This window comes from Tachysurus vachellii, chromosome 17 (genome assembly GCF_030014155.1).
Source record: "Tachysurus vachellii isolate PV-2020 chromosome 17, HZAU_Pvac_v1, whole genome shotgun sequence".
NCBI classification, from domain to species: Eukaryota; Metazoa; Chordata; class Actinopteri; order Siluriformes; family Bagridae; genus Tachysurus; species Tachysurus vachellii.
Window position 1 is genome coordinate 14,489,707 of NC_083476.1, and position 23,666 is coordinate 14,513,372.

At 38.2% G+C, this 23,666-nt stretch overlaps 1 protein-coding gene across 3 annotated transcripts in view; it reads right to left on the bottom strand.

The window, feature by feature from the left end:
- Window positions 1-13,071: 13,071 nt before the first annotated feature.
- The window catches only part of ncam1a (neural cell adhesion molecule 1a), a 242,525-nt gene continuing 231,930 nt past the window's right edge, over window positions 13,072-23,666 (bottom strand). For 2 of the 3 annotated variants that reach the window (XM_060890530.1, XM_060890528.1), the window contains 2 exons: window positions 22,085-22,516; window positions 13,072-16,831 (listed from right to left, as the gene is read on the bottom strand). In XM_060890530.1, coding sequence (XP_060746513.1) covers window positions 16,708-16,831; window positions 22,085-22,516 — 556 coding nt within the window. In that variant the 3' untranslated portion in view covers window positions 13,072-16,707. The remainder of the gene's footprint in view (window positions 16,832-22,084; window positions 22,517-23,666) is intronic. The other variant, XM_060890531.1, reaches the window with a different exon arrangement.

A 23,666-nucleotide genomic window follows, 5' to 3' on the forward strand; every position in this document is an offset into this window, starting at 1 on the left:
AACCAGCCTCTCAGGCACCAACAACCATGTCACATTCAAAACTCACAGTTATCACACTTTCCCCCATTTAGATTTTTGATGTAAAATGACATGACGCTCTTAACATGTTACTGCATGATTTCATGCACTGTACTGCTGCATTAATTTAGACATGTAGCCAGCATAATACTAAACTAGAAGCTATATTCTTCCTCATTTTTAAATCTCATATCTCAAATGTCAAACTTGTCAAAATGCGAATGTTTTCAGCCAGTAGACTAAAGAGAAGTAGAAACTTGTCTACAAGAAATTTCTGCTGCATTGTCAGCTTGATGTATTCGTTTATGACGCACATTAGTATACCTTAACGTAAATGTTCGTTTAAAGTAAAGTAGGCTTTATAAGAGTTTCTGTAGTGGTTGTGCTGGCCGCATAGGCTCATTATATTTGACAAAATTATAATTGCACAATTCCACTCAACTACAAACTGTTGTAGAAAGGACATTATTTAAATTTACAATGTAAATGTCAGTTGTTTAATTACAATAAATTACATATACAAATAAACTCACTCACTCTCACTCATTTTCTACCGCTTATCCGAACTACCTCGGGTCATGGGGAGATTGTGCCTATCTCAGGCGTCATCGGGCATCAAGGCAGGATACACCCTGGACGGAGTGCCAACCCATCGCAGGGCACACACACACTCTCTCATTCACTCACGCAATCACACACTACGGACAATTTTCCAGAGATGCCAAACAACGTTCCATGCATGTCTTTGGACCGGGGGAGGAAACCGGAGTACCCGGAGGAAACCCCCGAGGCACGGGGAGAACATGCAAACTCCACACACACAAGGCGGAGGCAGGAATCGAACCCCCAACCCTGGAGGTGTGAGGCGAACGTGCTAACCACTAAGCCACCGTGCCCAACCAAATAAATTCAATTGAAAATAATAATACTAACTAACTAACTAACTTAAACATTTTGGCACCAAGAGCCATTCCATAGTCAGTGTAACAGAGAATACATTTCCCCCTATTTTGATGTTGGATGCGAATACTGACGGCATGATTTTACACAGTGATCATTTAGGAATTCCTAATAAAGTGGACGGAAGGTATGTGCCTACAGAAGAGTATACAACTCCCTCTAAAGGTATTGGAACACCAAGGCCAGTTCTATAATTTTGCAAAGAGGGATCAGAATGTCATATTTTATTTCCTGATATTTATTTATTTATTTATTTATTTATTTATTTATTATTTGTTTGTTTGTTTGTTTGTTTGTTTGTTTGTTTGTTTATGTGGTTGCATATTACCTGCATCAACGCAGCATCCCTCTTCTGACATCCCCATTCTATTTGCATTCTTTTTTTGTAAATGATTTTTTTGGGTAGTTATAATTGGCTTTCCAAATGTATTCAAAATGTATAATTTTATTTGTCATTAAATGATTATAAAATGTAATTAATTTAATTAATACTTAATTGAATTACCAGTTGCAAACTTCTAAAAAAAATTCTGTATTTTGTAAAAAAGTTTAATAAAAGTACAGAGATTCTTAAAGTCATGTTTAGGACATACTGCACAGAAAATGTGTTATCTTGCTGAGTATTATATAATTGTTATCAGCAGGCTTTGTGGCATGGAGGTCCTGCTTTTTAAAGATGCAGCAAAGGCTCTAAAACTACAGAAAGCTCTAATGAATAGTTAAGCTTTTAAAAGACACTTCCCTGCAGTTTCCATTGGGTGAAAATTTTATAAACTTTCTTTTAGGCCTGAGTCAGCTTGAAGAGACCATTGAACGGCACCCGGACACTCAATACAGTTTAAACAAAGGATACGATGATTAACAACAGGGCCGTCAAACAAACAGTGCTGAGTTAGGCTTTCACTCCCAGAAACCCTGGGTCCCAAAAAACAACACTCTCTGGCTTCACATCAGACAGGTGAACTACAGATGAAGTCATACCACTCTTAAAATATTTAGCGAGCAGCTGTGAAGGTGTTTTATGTGCTAAAATCATCACTGATATACACTTAAGCCAATAAAAAAAAAATCCCAAAGAAGGATTTACTGAATCAGTGCCATGACCACCCTGAGACCAGTTTACAAACAGAGTAAACATATGTTTCATTTTTATAAAAACAGGACTTTTAGTGTTTGCATTTTCACAGCACAGAGATTGCTTGAAAGCCTGCTCGGTTGCAGTGCGAAAAGCTTAATCATAGGGCAGATACATGTATACTTGTTTTTGTGAGAAACATGATTTTGAAATGAACACCCTGACATTTTCACTTGAATGCAACAATTTGGCCATATCTAAACAATGTTCCCCAAATGCTGTCAATCATTCAAAATACTTTAAGGTTTGAAAAGTGCTTCTTTAGTTAGACGTCTAATTTAGCTAGTCCTGGAAGTTTAATGTTATACACAAAAACATTTTTGTTTAGTTTAGCACAAAATAGAAATGCATAAATCATTACATATTCATTTTACACTGTTCACTGATGTCAAGTATATTCACTGAACAGTTATCTACGTAGAAAAAAAAAATCACATATACTGTTCATTAATGGAACTCATGCTTCATTATGGAATTTTTCTTCTGGACAAATAAAATCACTTCACCTGCTTTAAAGGCTTATCACTAGCTATTTGTCAGTGAATATTTGCAAGAGTTGTACATCCTGGATGGGACACTATTCTATTGCATGTAGAATGCAATAGAATAGACACACACGTCTTCACACTCATTGTCACACTTATGGGGGCGCATAATAGCTAATAAATATATTAGCATGTTTTTAGGAACTTGGACGAGAGTGGGGAATTCAGAGGAACCCACTTGAGCACCTGTGAAACTCTATACAGACCGTAACCTGAGCTCAGGGTCAACACAGGGATCTGAAAGCCATGATACATGCTAGGATTCCTGTCAAGAAAACTGATCATATGATGAAGATAATTATTCTAATGCTGAGACAGGATTAAGCGATATATCTGTACCGTTTTTGATTATTGAGTTAACAGCCTGGATGAAAATTGCCCACTCTGTCTATTATACAAGATGTGTTAAGTATATTTATATGATTCAATATTTAATATGCTGATGTTTTTAAAAAGGTAAAAAATGAGCACTTTTTCATGACGTTACTTAAAGAAGATGTAAACCGCAATGTTTTGTGTGTGATAGATGTGTAGTGCTAGATATACTGCAGCATACTGTATGTAATAAGCATGTTAACATCATAACTCCAGCGCAAACATATACAGGAATGTTTTCTGAAACATGGCTTCATTGATTTTTTGCATAGATTAATTTAGTAAGCTCTTAGGTCGGGAGGGTGGCCACTTAAACACGTAACACATAGATATATCTATATACATTAGATTATGGTAACCACCAGGTTCTTGGTTGGAAAAGCTGCTGCTGGTCAGTTTGTTCAAAGAAAACAACATTTTCCAGTGAAATGAACGTTCTAACTAAACGTTTCTGGAAAAATGGAAGGAACCATAAGAGAGATTAAAAATGCACGATTGATGTAGTACACATTCATTGTGGTGATATATTAACTATGGCACATTCCTGCAATCAGACCTCACTAACATTTTGATCTTGGTTACGGTCCTGGTGGGGGGAATTAGTTAGAAACTTGTCGTCAATACGGACTAATGAAATGTGCCTGAGAGTGCTTGCCTGTTGAACAGTAGATGTGTAGGAGGGGTTCTGGGTCTCTGTGGAGATCCAAAGAGTCCCGCTGACCCAAGCTGGTGCACCTCTGCTGACCAGCACATTACAGAGCACTACACAGCTGCCTTCCATTCAGCTAAAGAAAAGACCTGCCCCCCCTTGTTTCTCCGATCTCTCTCTCTCTCTCTCTCTCTCTCTCTCTCTCTCTCTCTCTCTCTCTCTCTTTGTCTCTCTCTCTACCTATCTATCTCTCTCTCTTACTTGCTTGCTTGCTCTCTGTCTTCTTGTTTCTGAGTGTAAGACCCCAGCTGTCCCCAATGGAGCAGAATTCCAACCTTCCCTCCAAAAACTCTCTCTCTCTCATACGCTCTCTCTGTCCCTGCCCCCATTGTCCATCCGGGAGCATAGTGCTTAACCACTGGACCGGGCGCAAACAACAAAGTAATCATATTACAGTGTCCCTGGGGTAAAAGGGACAGCTATCCGCAGGGAATCTCCTGCGGCTAATCCCTGCAAGAGCGCCGCTTTTCTTCTCCAGGACCAAGCCCACCTTTTCACAGCAGCTCCGGAGGCACAGTCCTTTAACTGCTCAAGGATATCGACTCTGCGGCTGTGCTCCCGCAGCCCCTGTAAATGCCACCAGCTGGGGACAGTGAGGGGGCTAACATTATATTGGCAATGTATTCAGTAGTCTCACACACACACACACAATGCGCATCGTCCTCCTCTGCTTTTCTCATTTGTTCTGTTTTATTTCAGTCCTTTCATTACCTCACCTTCATTCCCTATTCCAGCATACTTCATTTTTTCCCCACTCTTATGACCGCAGACACGATTGCAGCTTTTTATCAATTATTAATACGCCACAATAAATCACCTCTAATTAAACACGTTCGGCAGCCGGGTGTGTAGATTTACCACCCCGGATCCTCATCCAGCCACATTAATAGCAGCCCGGTGCACATGAATGATGCACTATAAACACAAGTCTCCATAGAGTCAATGCAGCAGCAGGGACTCTCTAGAGAATGAATCACTCAGTAGTGTGTTTGAGTGTAAATAATCACGGTAATACTAATGTACATTTACACCCTTATGAATATTCCTGTCTTTTTGTGTACAGCGTAGTAACCTTGGATTAAAACCTCTCTCTATGTTACATCCTAGATGTAGTCCAGCTAAATCCGTCTTACATTTATCTCAGGTCAGACTCCTACTTTTTACTTGTACATTTTTCACTGTAAATTTTGAGGCTAAACATTGCAAAGATCCACCTACTTTTACGGGAAGATGTGGTTGACTGACACTAACATAATAGTAGTCATGCCCAAAAAAACATATGCACAAGAATATAGTCACCTAAAGCAACCTACAGTACACTGCCAGTTAAATGTTTCGGCACCCCCTTTTTCTGAGAAGATGCACTAAACATTTAACAGTAAATGTTTTTCGGTTTACTTATTCCTTGTGTCCTTGGTTAGATTTTCGAAAAAAAAAAAGTGGTCATTCACACAGTCTTAGCAAGTGAGAGTGTCTTGAATATAATTATATTTATCTAAGCTTTCTTTTTAGATGATTATAATAAACCAAATATATGATTTCTAGACATTTAGAATCTAAAATCTAGATATTTCTAGACATTATTTCAAGCTTGAAACAGTCTTATTCTATTGGCAGATAAAAAAATTGTGTGTGTGTGTGTGTGTGTGTGTGTGTGTGTGTGTGTGTGTGTGTGTGTGTGTGTTTAAAATGGTGTCAATCCAAAAAAAAGGATACTGAAGTGTCTGATGGCTTTGGGGAAGAAATCGTAACAGGGCAGGATTAATAATAGACAAATTCACCCTTATTAAAAATATTTCCAATATAATATTTTCAAATGATTTTTTTTGCTGTTTATGCCTGGCAGTGTTAAAAGATTCAGAAACTTTCAATCTGACATGTTTGTCTTTAGATGTAACCTAATTTACAATCAACTACAACTAAATTTGATCTAAGCACAAATTTAAACACAAAAGATCAATTCAAGAAGTGAAAAAATACAGATAATATAGTGGTATTAAGAATTATTGAATTCTTCTTACTGAGATAAATAATTTTTAGCATAATAATTGAAACAGGCCGGCAGGATAAAGTACAGAAAGGTCGAAGCGCTCTCGTTTAAGAGTTGCACCTGCAGAGCGGTAGATGAAAGAGGCTAACAAAACCAGCAGCTGGGCTGATGTGTCAACAGCAAGGACGGATTTAAAAGGGAAACTCTGAAATGATGGAAGTTTTTCTTCCCTAAGATGGACAGTTCAAAAGCAAATGCTAATAATGCCACCAAAGCCAAACTTACGTGTTTGAAAAATATGTAAGCTTCGCCTTGTCTAGCTTTAGAAATAAAACCTCAGTTAGCTCTATAGAGAAAAACTATTAGTAACGTTCCTATAAACATCTGTGTGAGTCTCAAACACTGACGTGAAGCAGTTAGAATTCAATCTACAGTCATTTTCGCACACTGTGTGCCACGGTGGCCTGAATCTGATTGGTTGATTCATTTTTTTATAACATAAGCTCTGCAATCATAGAGGAATATGTTCTACAAGGACCCTTGATGGGTTCTACCGGACACTTCGTATTTAAAATCACTAAAAGGTTCTATATAAACCTTTTTTTAAGGGCTCAAGCTAAAGAACCAGACAGGGTTCTTCACATCATCATCATCATCATCATCATCATCACCAGGCACTACACGTAAAAGACAATTACAAAATATAGCCGAATAATGTAAATACATTCAAAGTTTAGCTCAAAGAACTATTGGTGCCAAAGGGCTCGTTCAATATAGAACCCCAATGATCCTATTTTCTAGGAGGGCAGAACGTAATTTTTCTATTCATTTATCTTCTAATACATTATTGTATTTATAAGGAATTGTATAACAGACACAATATTAGCATATGAATAATAATGCATGTGTTAAAAATGTGTTGCTATGTAACAAAGAAAACTAAATTTTAATAATTGTAGAAATGATGTAGGTTTCTGTAAGAAGTTGTTTATTTAACATTTTGAAAGGAGACTGTCAGCATGCTATAATGTGATATATATATATATATATATATATATATATATATATATATATATATATATATATATATATATATATATATATCCCATTACATTACAGCAGCCTTATACTATATATACATATATATATAGTATAAGGCTGCTGTAATGTAATGATAACAGGGAGTAAATTGTGTTGTGAATGCTGTACAACATTTACAATAATGCTAGTTCTGGCAAATTGCTGGAGTACAGTAAGAAGAATAACACTCTAGGATGTGACGTACTACTTCAGGTTAGTTCAGGGTAGTAAGTAACTCCCTACATGCACGGACAAGTTTTATCCCTTACTTAAGCACAAGATAAATAATAAGCATTGAAAAAGCTGTCAGCTAGAAACGATCAACGTAATCTATAATAGTTTACATAAAGGTGCGTAGATGCACTATAACATTACACAACTTTTGACTTACAACACATTTTTCCAAAATTTTTTTAAAATGTTCCACTTCCTCCAAGTGAAGTCGATGAGTCATGCTTGGTGTGTGAAACTTTGAACTGGTGCTACATGTCTAATGATGCTAACAATTAATTGATTCATATTGTCATTTTATTAAACACGTACATTAACAATATTCATTTCAGAGTGGAACTGTATAGTCATCTGCCTAGATGAAACAATATAAAAAAAAAAAATAGACTCCTATTATTCAGGATTTCTGACCAACAATGTTATACTGTTCATGTTTACATTTATGGCAGACATTATCCAAGGCAGCATATGTTTTTATCTCACGTTATACAACTGATCTACTGAGGGGTAAGGGCCTTGCTCAGGGGCCCTGCAATGGCATCTTGGTGAACCTGGGATCTGATTTCACAATCTTCCAATCTGTAGTCAAACTAATTCCAAGCAAGTCACACTTTCTCCTAACTCACTTCAGCAAGTTAGTGACGTTTTATTAAGGAACTGAATGTGGCTTGAGGCAGATTTTTACAAAAAAGCATTCAGGGTGAGTTACTTCTGTAACTTCCATTACGTATTGTAGATTATCCAGAGTTATCTGAACAAATAGATTTGGGATAAAGGTGATTTTAGTAATCAATTTATATACATTTATATATTTAGAAGTCATTTCTTTGGAACTGGAAGTTACACCACAGTAATTCTTTTATCTGAATCCTTATTCTCATTCACTTTTGTGGTTTTTGTTTTGTTTTTGTTTTTATCTTATTGAAATTGTCTTTGCATCAGACAGTTGACACATGACAGTTTACTGTGGAGACAGTCATAGGTAGACTGGAACTAAAACCTGATTCCAAAGAACACACTGAGTGATGTAACAGCAGCATGATTTAGGATTGGGATGGGGATATGAAGCACAGTGTTCTTGGCTGGAATGCGAGCTGGCAAGAATCGAAGTGATTCAAGACCAAAAACTGGAACTACTTCTATATAAGTAGTCAGGAGAGTAAAGCGTGGAATCCGGATGTCTATTTTTAAATAAAATGTAGTCTTTTAAGGAAAATACTGAGAGAGTGTGGTTTCCTATTACAGGTAAATAATCAATGATGAGTCCCAACACAAAGTGGAGTTACTGTTACAATCCCTACACTGGTTATTAATCCTCTTATGTCACAGCAATTTATCTATGTGTGTGTGTGTGTGTGTGTGTGTGTGTGTGTGTGTGTGTGTGTGTGTGTGTGTGTGTGTGTGTGTGTGTGTGTGCTGAAAACTGCAGCTGAAGTCTTTCCCATTGTGGAAAACCTAAAGGAACAGCTTTACAGTACATCTGATATTTACAAAGCACTGACATTAGAGACTTCTTCTATAAATTCTAAAAATAATACAATAATCTGAAACTCTTGTATCTGAAAAACAAATCCCGTTATACAGTATGAAGCATTCACCATACAAACCATGTGAAAGTTGTTAGTATATGTTAGAGTGATTCAATTTATTTAAACCTGTTTGCCTTACAGCTGTCCTGAAATACTGTCCAAGCTGCTTTTATAGTATACAAATTACCACTGTTCAATCAGAATCAAGAATTCAACAGTTTGATCTGTTAATCTCAGATTTGAATGGGTTCTAAAGCATAAAGACAGTTGGATGTAGTGAGGACTGGCTCCTGGAGCACTATCTGTGTTAAAGATCCAAACTAGGCTGTGACTTCATCATGTGGTCACAGGTCAGGCCATTGTTATGTGTTGGGGGTTGGGACAAGCAGCTTCAGGGGTTCTGCTGGTATGTGTTAGTTGTTACTGCAAGAAAACAGGCATCAGAGAGCGTCAGAGACTTCGAGATTGTCAGTTCTGGTATAGAAATGCTGTTCATGGGTACTACATTTAGTGCATGTAAATCTTAAAATAAAACTTTATTAAAATATTTTAAAAAACATGTGAATGTCCAACAGTGAAAAACATGTACTGTATTACACACTCACCGTGTTAGCGCATCTCAGGCAGCGATGATCAACATTGTTTTCTTAAATAAGTGAACTGTTTGAAAGTAAGTGTTGAGATTTTTTTGTTTTGTTGTTGAGGACATTCAACAGTCTAATAAGTGACTCAGTGTGTATCGGACTTAATAATTTACTTCCCAAATGTTATTTGGGTTACAAGGTTGTGCTTTCAGAGTGACTTTGTCAGTCTGTGTAAATGTCACAATATCAGAAATAACTAAATTAAATATCATTTGCAACTTGTAACTTTCTGTTACAAATATTTCATTAGGGTGATTTGGGTTCAGATAGCAGGGTTACGTGAAAGAAGCATGAAATGTATTTTTTGGGTTTGATGAGAAAGGGTTCAAACACTAATGCAAAAAAAAGAAAATATTTGAATAATATAAAATATAAAAAAGTGTTTTTTAAATGACTGCTTTCAGTTATTTTTCTGCAATATCCACAGAGAGGGTTGTGAACTACTTTTTAGATATGTGTAACTGTAATGTCAATGGCACCTCTATCATAGAAACACCCTCCTGCATGCATAGCACTTGTTCATGACTTTATCCAGATGGCGTTTCCATTTCCAACGTAATTCCCTCCTCTGTAAATTCCTTAAAATCAACATCTTGAAAAGTTTAAGACCGGAGCATCTAAACAGGAAATATCGAAAACAGCTTAACGAGTGAACACATGCCCAATGTTTGGATGAGGGAGTGAGTCACGTACATAATTTGCAAAACGGCCAACATTACATAATCTACTTAGAGCCAAAGAGGTTTCGGACGGCCTAACACTGTGGCCCGATACTGCATAATCTAATCAGACACTACAGCTCCTCAATGAGAACTCAGAGGACTTGAGAGACAAATTTGTGGCTTTTGAGGTCATTTTGGGACAGCACTTGTCTCTGGCTGTCCTTCCTGTGTATTTCATAACCAGGCAACAAACCGCAGCCATAAAAAGGCCGCCAGATGTGGCCTAACTGCAGGGAAAAGAAAGCAGCATGATTACTGCCAGTTCCTATCATATTCCTGTCACCATACAGTCAAATTTCCACTCATCCAGAGCCTGTGTGTGTGTGTGTGTGTGGGGGGGTGGGGGGGGTGTGGGGGGGTGGGGGGGTGGGGGGGGGGAGATAGACAGACAGAGAGAGAGAGAGAGAAGGAGAGCGAGAGAGAGAGAGAGTCAACTAAGCCAATGCTTCTCAAAGGCACAGGTAGCTGGGATCATTTCTGTAGTTCACCAAAAAAGTCTATAATACCAAATAAGTATTGAAATTTAGCACAATTGTACAACATTTACAGTGTAAAGAAATAAATATAAATCTCACTTTAGAGGACGAACCGATCCCAAACTGCTCAAATATAGCGCTTTCCTGCCACCTAGTGGTAATATTCATGAACTGTTATTTTTGTTATAGGCAACCGAAATTCTGTGTAAGTAACTCGGATTATTAACTAATTTTCTGTGCATGATCTCCTTGTGGATTTCCTCTTGATTCTCTGGCATCTCCCCAAAACATGGCTGGAGTGAATTGCTTACAGTATGGGATTATGGGAATTGCAATTGTCTCGGACTGAATGCAAAACCCTTCATTGAGTATTTCAGAAACTACTGATCTTCAGGGATGTTACATAAGATTTTACACAGAATGCTGCAAACAAACAATGAATACATTGATTGAGTAAAAAGACCAAATTGGTTCAAGCTCTCAGGAAGGAACTCAAAGAATCATTCGACATTTGTGGTGAGCAGAAAAGCATCTCAGCATACACAGAACATCAAGGTTTGTGATGGATGAGCTACAACAACAAAACAAATCATCACACTGGGTTCCAATCCTGAGAACCAAGAACATATATCTTAGGCTATCATGAGCACAGACTAACCAACATGCTCTTTTTCTAGTTTTCCAGTGTCATCAACTAGACGTTTGAGGCTGCGGCCCCTTAGCACACGTTCTATGTAAATTGTAGAGACTTATGTGTGAAAATCCAAAGAGATCAGCGGTAATAGAAATACTTAAATCCAGGCCATCTGGAACAAATATCCACACCACAGTTAGAGTCACACGGATCCCATTTTCCCCTGTTCTATTTGATGTGAACATTAACTGAAGCTTTTGACCTGTATTTATATGATTTTATGCACTGTGTTTACACACAGTAGACTGATAACTCTCTGTATCAGGTGTACAAGTTTTCCTATTAAAGTATTATTAGATGCTGAGTGTACACTGGATATAGTGAGGAATAACAATAAAAACTTGACTTGACTTGACTTGATGTGAATGTGTTTGTATTCTGTCATGGGCCAGATTCCTATTTCCAACATTGTGTCCAGTTTTCCCCATATAGGCTCCGTATCCACTGAAACACTGTTAACTAAAGAAATCAATTATGAACACCTGTATTAACCATCAATTATTAATTTACAGTGATAAATTATCTGTTGTTGTTTAGAAGCAAAATTTGGAACTGAAACATGGCTGAAACTAAATTACAAAAAATTACATACTAGAGATACTAGAGTTAGCAAGATTATTAACATGCTGTATCCATGCATTGTCATTGGCTTAATACTAAAGTTTATGGTTTGTTAAGGTCAACTAATAAAAATAATGTTAAGAAAATGAAACATTATATTATTGCACTTTTATTTCCAAATGATTATTATTGCTAGCATCACTCCAGTTGTTGTTCGTATGTTGAAGTTAAGCTCTGCTGCCACCTGGTGGATGTAATGTATCTATAGTTTCCAGTCCCATTTAAAGTTAAAGCTACAAATGTTTGGATCCCTGAGAGTAACTGACAGAGTCCTGGACAATAGCCGTAAGACATATGCTTCAGGACCCATGGCTAGCTCTAGGGTGATTGAATTATTTAGGGTGACTTGTTATTGTGGCATGTATGTGTATGTGTTAGCATTTTTCATGAATTAAGATGGCTGATTCATCCTAAAGAGTTTAAAAGTGCTGACGATTTGTGTCAGAGGAAAGATGTGGTATTTGTGCCTGTCTGTTACTGTGAACAAAGAGTGGCCTTTCTCAGTTAGATCGTGGATTGTGTACTTGTCCATTTCAGTGAAGTATGCATGACCGCTATTCTTATTAGTCTCACTATAGGAGATGTGGCCTTTGTGCCTGTCTGTCATAACCAAGAAGGTGTAGCTTTTGTGGTGGACTGTCATAGTGAAGGTGGCATGGCCTTTGTGCCTGTCTGATACAGCAAAGGAGGTGTGGCCTTTGTGCCTGTCAGTCACAGCAAATGATGACTTGAAATTTATGTCTTAGTGACATAATTTTTGTCTTAGCCAAGGAGTCATTTGTGCCTGTCTGTCACATCCAGTGGGGTGTGGCCTTTGTGTCTGTCTGTCACAGTCAATGGGGCGTGGCCTTTGTGCCTGTCAGTCACAGGGAAGGAGGTGTGGCCTTTGTGCTTGCTAGGTGCAGTGAAAGATGATTTGAACTTTATGTCTTAGTAAAGGAGACATGGTCTTTGTTCCTGTCTCACAGTGAAGGAGGCATTTCCTTTGCACAGCATAAAGAATGTGCAGTGTATTTGTGCTCTGCTATACTAATGCACTTTTAGAAATGACTGCTATAAATATCTGTTCTAATATTGAGTTCTTTCTGCAACAAAACTTCCATTCCTAATGAGGTGAACTGCACTTTCAGGGCATTTTTATGAGTTATCAGATGCCACCAGGCGAAGTGAAAACTAAATGAAGTGTATCATTTAATTACTTAGCTGGGCCTCATTAGGTCCTGGTAACTGCTCATTGGCTAAATATTAGCCTGTAGGAATGACATTTCAGTAGAACATTTTATATTTCATCAGGCAAATGCATTTTTCTGGTTTAAAAAACAAAATGCACAGCAGACAGATAAGAGCTTATTGTTTCCCATTTTATTGAACACAAGAATTTCAGACGGAATGAAAAGTCAAAATGGTTCGAGTTAATACTCAGTATTTACACCAGTGAGAGACAGAGTGGAGGAAGAAGGTGGCACCGGTGCATGATGTGGTAAAAATCTGTATACAAGAGTGAGAAGGCCCCTGCAGCTGAAAATGGATGGGTGAATGAGTGTGTGAAGAGGGTTTTGGGAGGAAAGCTGTGATTGATGAAGCAAAAGAGTGTGTGAGTCAGCTCTTAGCCAAAAGACAGCTACAGTTTTGGATTTGTTTACTTGGCTCAGCATGTGAGCTGTTGGAAACAAACTTTTCTGCAATGACATGAGTGCAGTGGTAAACCTCTAGCATGTAAACTCACATAGATATTGGTCCCACATTGAATGGTGTCAAAAGCCATTTCAATCACCAGCATGTCTTCAATCAGAGAAACACACAATGCTGTCACAAGGTGCAGTTTCTGGTATCATCATTAAAGGAATAGTTTGGACAAAAAGTGACAATTTTCCACTCTTCAAAAATGTAGTTTATCATTTTAGACATGTTTGGTGTACTTTTGCTTTGCATTGGAGCTAAAGGCTAACGTAGCTAACATGGAAGCTAAGCTTAACTAATTGGCATTCACCTCAAAAGACATACAGGTGAGTTGGATCATTAATATGATTTGTAATGAAACATTTTCACAAAATATATTATTGTATATCTGCATAAAAAGTATTACAATGAAACCATCTTAGCATCTGAATCACTTTGAATGGACAATTTCACATAAATTAAGCTGCAGCTTTATGTCCTGAGGGAGCGATTCTTCAACATGCCATGCTGCTGTGACTCTTTAGCTTTGTAACCTTTTTGTTTTTAAATAGATTACACCATGTAAGAAACTATATAAATAAATCTGTTTGAGACACTGAACAGTTCAGTGTAGTCTGAGGTGAGTGTGTAATGGAGATAGAAACAAGCAGCTACAAAATGTTGCTTATTGTTAGCTACGTTAGCTTTTTGGCTCCAAGATTGAGGCAAATTTCATACAAATTCTTGGCTTTGTGGTACAAATTGTGTACATTTCAGATATTTTGCCAAACTATTACTTTGGCTTATAAGTGCAAAATATATTACTAACCAAATATGCAACAGCAACTTCAGAAAAACATCAACAATGACTCAAAACAGAAAAGGAAAGGCTCTTATTGAATGTTACATGCTGGTTACTGATTGGCTACAGCGTGCAACAGTTTGAGACAGAGAGCTGGTGGATGTTTAGAGTAAATATGAGCCGTGTTTATTTATTTTGACGATTTTGCACAGCATAAATACGAGAACGTGAATGTAGAAAAAATACCTAAAGAAAGTTATTCAGCAGAAAAACTTACTCCTCATTATAACATCACGTTACATAATATTAATTTATTTTCAACAAGAACCTACTCTTTATTTTCTGAGTATTGATTACTGGTGTGTTTCTGAATTTGCTGGTGTGTTTTTGGTATTGGTGTTGCATTTTTGGTTTGTCTTTTTTGGTTTCACACTTACAGGCCATCATAATTTAATGTAATGTAAAAGAATGACAAAAAAAGTGACAATGTTAACAGACCACATCTGGACAGAGTACTCATTTAGACCCATAAACAACAATGGAAATCTTTTTGTCACTGTTCTTCATTTAACAATTTACTAGCAAACCTTGACACCAATGACATCTAGTTTAGAATACATTGCATGCTTGTTTCAGCTTTTTAAAAATTTGTTGTCATGGACGTGGATACAATTTTTGACTGGACCACAGCAATGGAAAAGCATGGAACAGGACTCAGACAGCTCGTCCAATAGGTGTGAAAATGACGTGTCTGCGATAGTGGCGAGCTTTTCTGTTTCTGGGGCACTAGATGAGGTGTTCTAACGTTTCTGATCGTGAACGTATGATCTTGTTTTGCATCAGGTAAAGAGAGGCAAGTCTTGAAGGTCTCGAGCTTGCTACTAAATTGATCACACCCATGTACACTCTCAGACCTCCGAAAGTACGCAACACAAACACGCTGAAAAAAGAAACGAGTATATTCACAGTTTACAAAGCAAAAACGGTTCCCAAGACAAGAATGTTATTCTGGTCCCAAACTACCTCTGCTACTTCCCTAGTGGTACAGACCAACCGAACCACTCAGACTACATACCTTTTAACATTGAAGGCACCTTCTCCTTTGAATCTTGACAAGCTTTCATGTGTATTGGTATTGGTTTGTGTTGGTTTATACATTTTACGGAGATGGAACATTACCTGGACTAATAGCTACACCTTTCACAACCTATGGATATTTCATAAGTCTATGACAAAGAACACACTGTATTCACACTAGGATATATCACGCATTCACAGTGCACAAACTTGCAGACTAAAGAAATTGGAAAAAAAAATTTTTTTTTTTTTTTACTTTTTTTGACTGTTCAATGTTTTAACTGGAATAATATGGCTTAAATAAAGAAAACAATATGGCCATTTGTTTATTATGCATACACAAAAGGCTTTTAAAAACTATTCATTATTCTTTGTTAGCTTTCAATTGGGACTTGATCAGTGGAGGGACTGCTTATTAATTATCCAATCTGTGACCTCTGCACCAGTAGATCTTCCTGTCCAAACACTCCGGTTTGGTCCTATAGAAGACTGAAATCTGGAGAATAACAGCAAGCTCCCTTTCAGTTGATGTTCACAAAAATACAAATGAGGAAGAAAATAATAATAATAAAAAAAGAAACGCTGGATGTGATAACTAGGTTGTTTCTGTTGTTAGAAAATGATCAGAATATCTGAATGTGACCTGACTATGCCTCTCAATCATATAACTATGCCTTAGTTTGTTTCATTGTTTTTTAATGGGAAAGCTTTTTGCTTCATGTTCATCAAGATAAAAAATATAAACTCAGGGTTATAATGAAAACAACAACAACCGAGGGGCATTATGGGACAAATCTGCAAAGCAAGCATGCGAGCAATCTTTTTCTAATTCTCAAAATGAAACTATAAAAAACAAAAAAAAAAACAACAAAAAAAAAACAACAATAAAAGGCAGTTACTTTTATACATTATTTAAACATAACAAAACGGTTAAAAAATATTCCCCAAAATCTGTGTGTAAAATAATAAAATAGGGCAATACTGCATGTAATAAAACAGTACATAACTCAAAGATGAGAAAAGTATCGACTACACGTGTGTGCACAAAGTAAAAAGGCATTATTCAGGAGTAAAGCTAATGTTCCCCGTTACTAACTATTCACACTGATATTATGCTTCTCTTCCTAGTAAAAGACAGCCGGGATTGTGCTGAAGAGTTGAAGTAGAGTGCACTAAAGGTAAAAAAAAAACAAAAAAAACTTCCTGCTGTATCTGAGTAAGGAAAAACAGTACGAGAAAGAACATTCAAGAAAAGGAAAAAAACAAACAAACCAAAAACAATAAAAGGCATGTGCACGAGTTCTTTAGGCGCTCTATAAATCTACAAACTCTTGTTCTGCAAACTCATAGAAGACACTGACTGAAAAAAGAAACCCTTTTTTTAATTAAACCATTTGTTTCAATGCGGTGGTGAAACTCGGATGCCCTCAGATTTCTGGATCACGCTTTGCTCTCGTTGCCGTTTGTCTGCGGGGCCTCGTTGGGGACCGTCTTCACCTCAGCAGAGGGCTTCTTCACGTTCGTCTCAGGGGCTTTACTCTTCCCGTCTTCGACAATCTTACCGCTGGGGAAAGAGAGAAAAAGTGACAAAAAGGCACTTTGTGAGCTGTAGCAATCATTCCAGTGAAGAGTGTTTTGGGAAATTTATCCCAAGAGAAACAACGCAGTTCATACATTTATCTCGACGTCAGAGATGGAGCATTACGCCTCATGTTTTAAGGAGAAGACAAACCCAGACAGAGCAATGTGATGTCGATGCAGATGACAGTTGGTTGATGCGAGCAAACAATTTGATGTTTGTTCAGTGTGCGATAATTCGCTGACATGTGAAATGATTTTTCCCTGGGGGATGGCAGAAAAGGGATACAAAAGAACTGCAGTATAAATTTTGTATAAATACGAGACATTAAATAGTTTTTTTTCTTCTACAAAGAGAGGTTTTTCCCACATGATTTCTCAATGGACCAATTCATCGGCAGACTAAATTGGCAGTAATGGAATTGACTAGCCTTGTACCAGTGTGCCAAATCATTCATAAATGGATAATGAATCATGAAAATGAATGACGAGCCTTTTGCAGGAAGAAAATTAGGGGAGACGCCACTAATTGCATGTCTGACATGTTTTCTCCTTTCAGACATGCCACTATTTTTAGGCGATCTGACCTGCAGCTATTAGCTTGTTATGCATGGCTGCTTACTACACATATTAAAAACAATGTGAGAGAGGCGACTGTTCAATTTCAGGTTCCCATCAAACTTTAACCTGGGACCTCCGGGAAGCTATGATCAGCTTTTACGCTTTTCCACACCCACCTGTCTCAGGCACAGAGGACTATTGTTGCAAAGAGAATAGGATCGGTGGAGTGCAGCCGTCTCCTGTTACCATCTACACCGTATCAGTGGTACGACACAATCTCAGCCATGGACACTGTCAGGTTCAGCAGGCCAGGCTTTTGTTTCCTGTCCGAAAGTGCTTGAGACGGAAGCTGAGTATCATTAACTTCACCGTAGCAGTCAGTTGAGTATTGTGACCTTAAGCACAATGGAGTCTGAGTCTGCTAGCGACTAGCAAGAGTGAAGAGGCACTGGTTGACATACACACAATAATACACTTTGTTTAGAGGCTTTAAAGCAAGAATAGCATCACTGAGGTAGCAAAAAAAAGTCCAAAGTGCACATATCTACTTTTGAGCTCAAGCGATGTTGGGAACATTGCTAACAATAACATCCCAGTAGGGAGACAGAGTTTTAAATTGAAAACCACTAAGCCTTTACTGTGGCTTCTGGCTTACAGTATAAATGACAAACAGCACATTACATCTTACACTTTTACTGCCCAGCTGCGAGTTCACCTAAATATAGTCTGCTCAAAGCCAAACAAGTAACCACTAACCAGTAACAAACGTGTCTTTCTTATCCTGAGTCTTTACCTGTTTAGGGAATTGTATTTAGCTGAGTTCTGATGAAAAAGCATACTGTTCAGGTGGTCGAAAATCATACAAAATACAACTAAACTTCAGATTTTGGCACATCTGTTGAAACATATTATTTAGCATCAGAGGATTGTGTAATAATCACCCAAATAATTTTCTGTACAAAAAAAAAAAGCCTAGTGGGAATTCCAGTAGTAACCATCTGGTAACAACCGGCAAAGAAGCCTGTTAGATTAAATTGTCGATGGAACATATCATTTGGTTTGGCTCATGATGTCTACCTGAGAATTAGAAGCTATTGATTTTAATTTGCATAGCTCTAGGGTCCATCCTGAGCTCAGGATTATGAGTTATCTGTACAGTGTATTGCATGGTCTCTGCATGTTTCTTCTGGGTTCCTCACTTACTTCCAATTCATGCCAGCATTATAACTGACATGTCCAGATTGTCCCTACAGTAGCCGTGAACGAGAGTGTGATTGTGTCTGTGTGAGTATGGTGCAATGGATTGAGGAGTCTCACCTAGGGTTTGTTCCTGCCCTTTACCCAGTGTTCCTGTGATCCATTTTAGATCATCTACAATCGTGGCCAAGATAAAACAAGCAAGATGATCAATAAATAAAAATATGCCTCTACAACATTCAGGGTAGAGAGAAAAGCTGATTGTCTGAATCGGATTTTTCTACAAATTGCTTAATCAAAGTCACCATTTATGTCTTGATTATCAGGAGTACATCCAGATGGAGTCTATCCACGTAAATGCAATCATTTGCAATAGATCTAAATCCCATCGCTCAAAACACTTCAGATGGACTGAGATGCATTTAGCCATATGCTGCAGCTGTCACTCCAAACCCACACTAGACAACAAAAACTCCTCCTAACAGTCGACGTATGTATTTCGTGAATGCTCATCTTGCACTTTTAAAATATCTAGCGAGATGTTGATTTTCAAATGTTACAGCAATTTTTAACATACATTTAAACTAACAATAACAATAATAAGACCGTTGCAGGCCACCATCCAACATCTACAGTACATTCACACCTAGGCATAATTTTGAGTAGCCTCTCAACCTGCCAGCCTGTTTTTGAGGGGAACCCAGAGCAAATCCACACAGACTTGAGGAAAACATGCGAAATTCCACTCAGACAGTAACACAAGCTCTGGACTGACCCCATGACTCTGGAGCTGTAAGGTGACCACTGTGCTGCAAAATTTAGACATAATCCAGAGATGCAATGAAATGACTGGGTGAAAATGAGATCAAAGCTATAAGCTCAGAGAAAGAGAGTGAGAGAGAGAGAGAGAGAGAGAGAGAGAGAGAGAGAGAGAGAGGTAGAGAGACATAGCAATTCATTCCACCGGCATTCACAGTTCGACCCCATATTCGAGTTGACTTCCTCAATAAGGCGGGATCAAAAGACCTCAGAGACAAAGACAAGCTAAATATTCATCAGGGATCCATTTGTTCTATTAAATCCGTCCGGGTTTTGCTGCCTGTGACTTTACTAAGGCCCAGAGATAAAGCCGGCTCAATACCTTCTGTCATCAGAGGCAGGTGGTGAAGGCCTACTACAGGGGACTCTCTTCTCAGTGTCGCTTTTTGGAGTGAATGACTGAACCGGGACTAGAGGGAGGGGAAAGATGAACGCTATGTGATGAACGCTAACTGGGGACGACTCTACGTTTCTGATAAAACAAAGTACTCCACATAAACAAGATGAGAATATTCTTTGGAAACCTGTGTAAAATATTTAAAAAACCTCTCAATTCTTAGTGGGGTCTCCCAGCAGCTTGCTTCCTTTGTCCTTCAGAAGTACAATATTACTTGGATACTAAATCAGTACTTTAGGTCCGTTTGTGTGTACGTGACATTCAGTTGCCTGTGTTACAATAAACACAGTAAACACAATTCACAATTTTCAGCATCAAAGGTTATTTCCAGAATGTAGCAGACTGACACAAGATATTACTACGAGATATGTTTGGTTTGTTTATTCTGAAAGCAGCATGCAAAAAAAAAACAAGGTCCCACGTTTATGTAAACCGACAGGGCATACCCAGCCTGGCAGTAGCAATAGTACTGTAGGCAAACACGCTTGCGATGAATCACCTGAGGGAGCAGGGATAGTACCCTACCTCCCCGTCACATTCATTAAGACAAATCTCTTTCTCCATCAAGCTTTAGAATCGCCTAAATCACACTTCCACTTGGGATGCATTAAGACCGCATATTGACTTTTTACTGTGCCTGTTCGTTTGAGAGTGCCGAGGGCGTGAGGGAAGCTAAATGAGAAGAAATGCGCCGATTTATTTATGGCAGGAGCTTCCTGTTTGCAGTCACCCCTCTCAGAGATAACAGAGGAATCAATTAGTTCATTCCTGAAAACAAACCCCTCCAAAAAAGGCAACCAATTTCACACTTTCATAATGGCGTTTGCGTTGAACGCCTGCCACAAACGATCCAATTTTCACCAGTGGCACAGGTAATTCATGCAGAACAACTCTGTTTAGGAACACTGTACATTAGAGTAGGTTATACAGACACATGGTGGCTATATGAGGATCCCAGGTTCTTGTCCTGATTTTGCCCTGTGAGAGCAGTCCCTGGGTCTACAAGGGCGTTAAATTTGCTTAAATCATCCTTTATTACCAATAGATGTTCTTTTCTTTGGAACAATGAAAATAGTGTTTTAAGTTATGCAATATTCATAATGGCTTCTAGACTCTATATATTTCGCTTCATGGCCAATCAAAAGGTATTTTTTTTTAGATTTACATTGCATCCCAAAAGTCTCCATACATAAGGGAAATAAATTCTTTTTTAGCACAAAATCTTCCAAAATATTTCATTCTTAGTATATATTATATATTTTTTCCGATTGCCTTTAAGAATGCCTTTGAGAGAAGAAGAACATATCGAAATTACTCTTCCAGCTGGAAATAGCTCTTAAGTCTGCACCATGCAATTACTGTACATGCAGAACACCAGATGTATTAGCATCATGGGTGCGGGAGATGCTTCTGAGTGTTTACAAAGAAATAGCAAATCACGTAGAGGATGTTTCATAAATACAGCAACATTTTATAAAAGTGTTAATTTCCCTTATGTATGGAGACTTTCGGGACACTTTCTAATTTGCTTTATGTTGACTTCCCTCACTGTTCTTGAATATTTGTCTAGGTTGGGGTTTAAACTGAAGATAACAAACCACATTTCAAGCTATTTTTGCTATATGGTAAGGAGTAATAAGAGTCTATTGCAAATACAGCATTATCCTCAATCGCCTTTTTTTGTTACTGTATGTACTGTATGATAAGGTCATCTATATTGCATCTATACTAATTATGAAAACTAAACAAAAAAGCTCATGCTGTAGTGCTGCAAGTTCAAATCCCATAACTACCACAGCCTTTTGTTGTTTGGCGTCAATAGAGCAATATTGGCCATATTTCCTGTGTTTACCAGTGCAAAAAAGAGTGCAGACAACGGTAGCTAGGTGACCACATTTGGGGAGAACATGAGAAAAAAATTGTAGTGAGTATCATTATGTATTTCACACAAAGCACTACATCAAGATGTCTCCTGATCGAGTTTATGTTTGGTTGATTTTTTTTTTTTTGGCTCAGGTACAAATCACTTGGCAAAATCTGGACATAAATCCAAGATACTCTCATAAACAGTAAATGGTTCAAGCCTGGAGTGATATTTCCTCATGAAACACACTCACATTGGTGAAATGAGGGGGTGAGTGGTGTGAATGTGGGTGTTAGGAGAAGGAGACTAGCACTAACAGAAGGAGAAGAGTGGTGAGAACAAAGACTAACACACACGTATATACACGCACACACACACACACTCAGAAACTAGAGCCATACTCGTCCTGGCTGGGCACAGCTGGTGCGCTGGTGGAGTTGGAGTTGGCCAGATCAGCATCTGATGCGTGGTATGCTCCTCCATCTACCTGTGAGACTGTAGCTGAATCTGTATTTTGGATGCCATCTGTAGCATTTTTGGGTTCGGATGAAGAGGGAGTGGATTTGAGGGTTTCAGAGGGCTGAGAAGCCTGCGAGGAGGGACCATCACTGAGGTCCACCAGTGGTGTGTCAGCAGGAGGGGAGGTAGGAGAAGTTATGCTGGCTTTGGGGGCGCTAGTCTGAGAAGGGGCTGCGATTTTGGGGTCAGGTGCAGGGGTGGTGCAGGAGTTGAGGGTGGTGCTCTCACTAGCGGGACTGTCAGTGACGGAGTCTGAGTTAGTGGCTAAAGAGGGGAGCAAGTCCACTACTGTGGCAGTGGTGTCAGCAGCATGCCTGAGAGGAAAGGGGAAGACGAAAGAAAGGGTGAGAGACCGCAAAAGAGAGAGAGAGAGAGAGAGAGAGAGAGAGAGAGAGAGAGAGAGAGAGAGATGACCATATTGTCAGTGTGGGAGGGACGCCAAAGACACATATACATATAGTGTAAGAGGGGCGTGGGCGATATGGAACAATCGTATCACAATACTTTGTTATGATACACAATATGTATCCTGTAAAATGATAGTAATGACAGAGTAGTTTCAAAAGTCCTGAAACTTGATTTTTCCATTCATAACCCTCTGTTACATGCCTAGGTTGGTGATCATGAGAGTGGGTTATGATGGAGAATGTGTCTAAATCTGGGTAGGAGCTGAGAGGGTAAGGGGAAAACATAGCAAAATGAGTGGGAAAATGGGCAAAGCTAAAGTATTAAACAGTACCACTGACACTGAGGTTTGAGTAAAAAAATAACAATAACAGGAACAGGCACTTCACTGAATTACAGTGTTTGGGGCTGAAATGTGCATTGCTAGCTTTGAAAACATAAATGCTGCTGTCCTGAAAGCCAATTTTGAAAATGTTGAAGGTTTGAGACCCTGTCAAAAGTAATAATGCATGAAGCTACAATTCACATCTGTTTTTAAATTCAATTCAATTCAATTCAAGTTTATTTGTATAGCGCTTTTTACAATGGACATTGTCTATTTTATGTACAGTATTTACACTGTGAACGAAGGCAACTTTTAGCTAAAGATAGTTGACATGGAATCACTACTAATGGGAAAATCTACTAAATGTTCTTACTAAAGCCAAGGTAGCTACATAGCAAGTGTTGATTAGCTACACTAAAGTAAAAAAATAAATAAAATAAAGCTAGCTAGCTATACAGAAATATTAGCTGTTATGCATTTAATATTAAAAAACAGGCTGATGTCACTCACTAACAGGCTGATGTTTCCTGCTTCCTACATCACAAAGATACTATTGGTAAACATGGCTGGTTAAATTAGCAAACTAATACTTTGTTAGCGATACTGCTTCCTGCACCAGTTTTGTACAAACGTCAACTTTTCAACACAGACAGTTTAAGAAAGTAATCCTGTGTGAGGAGAAGTTTATTTAGTAAGGAAGAAAGTAATGGCACCCTGGAAGAGGTGTAAGAGAG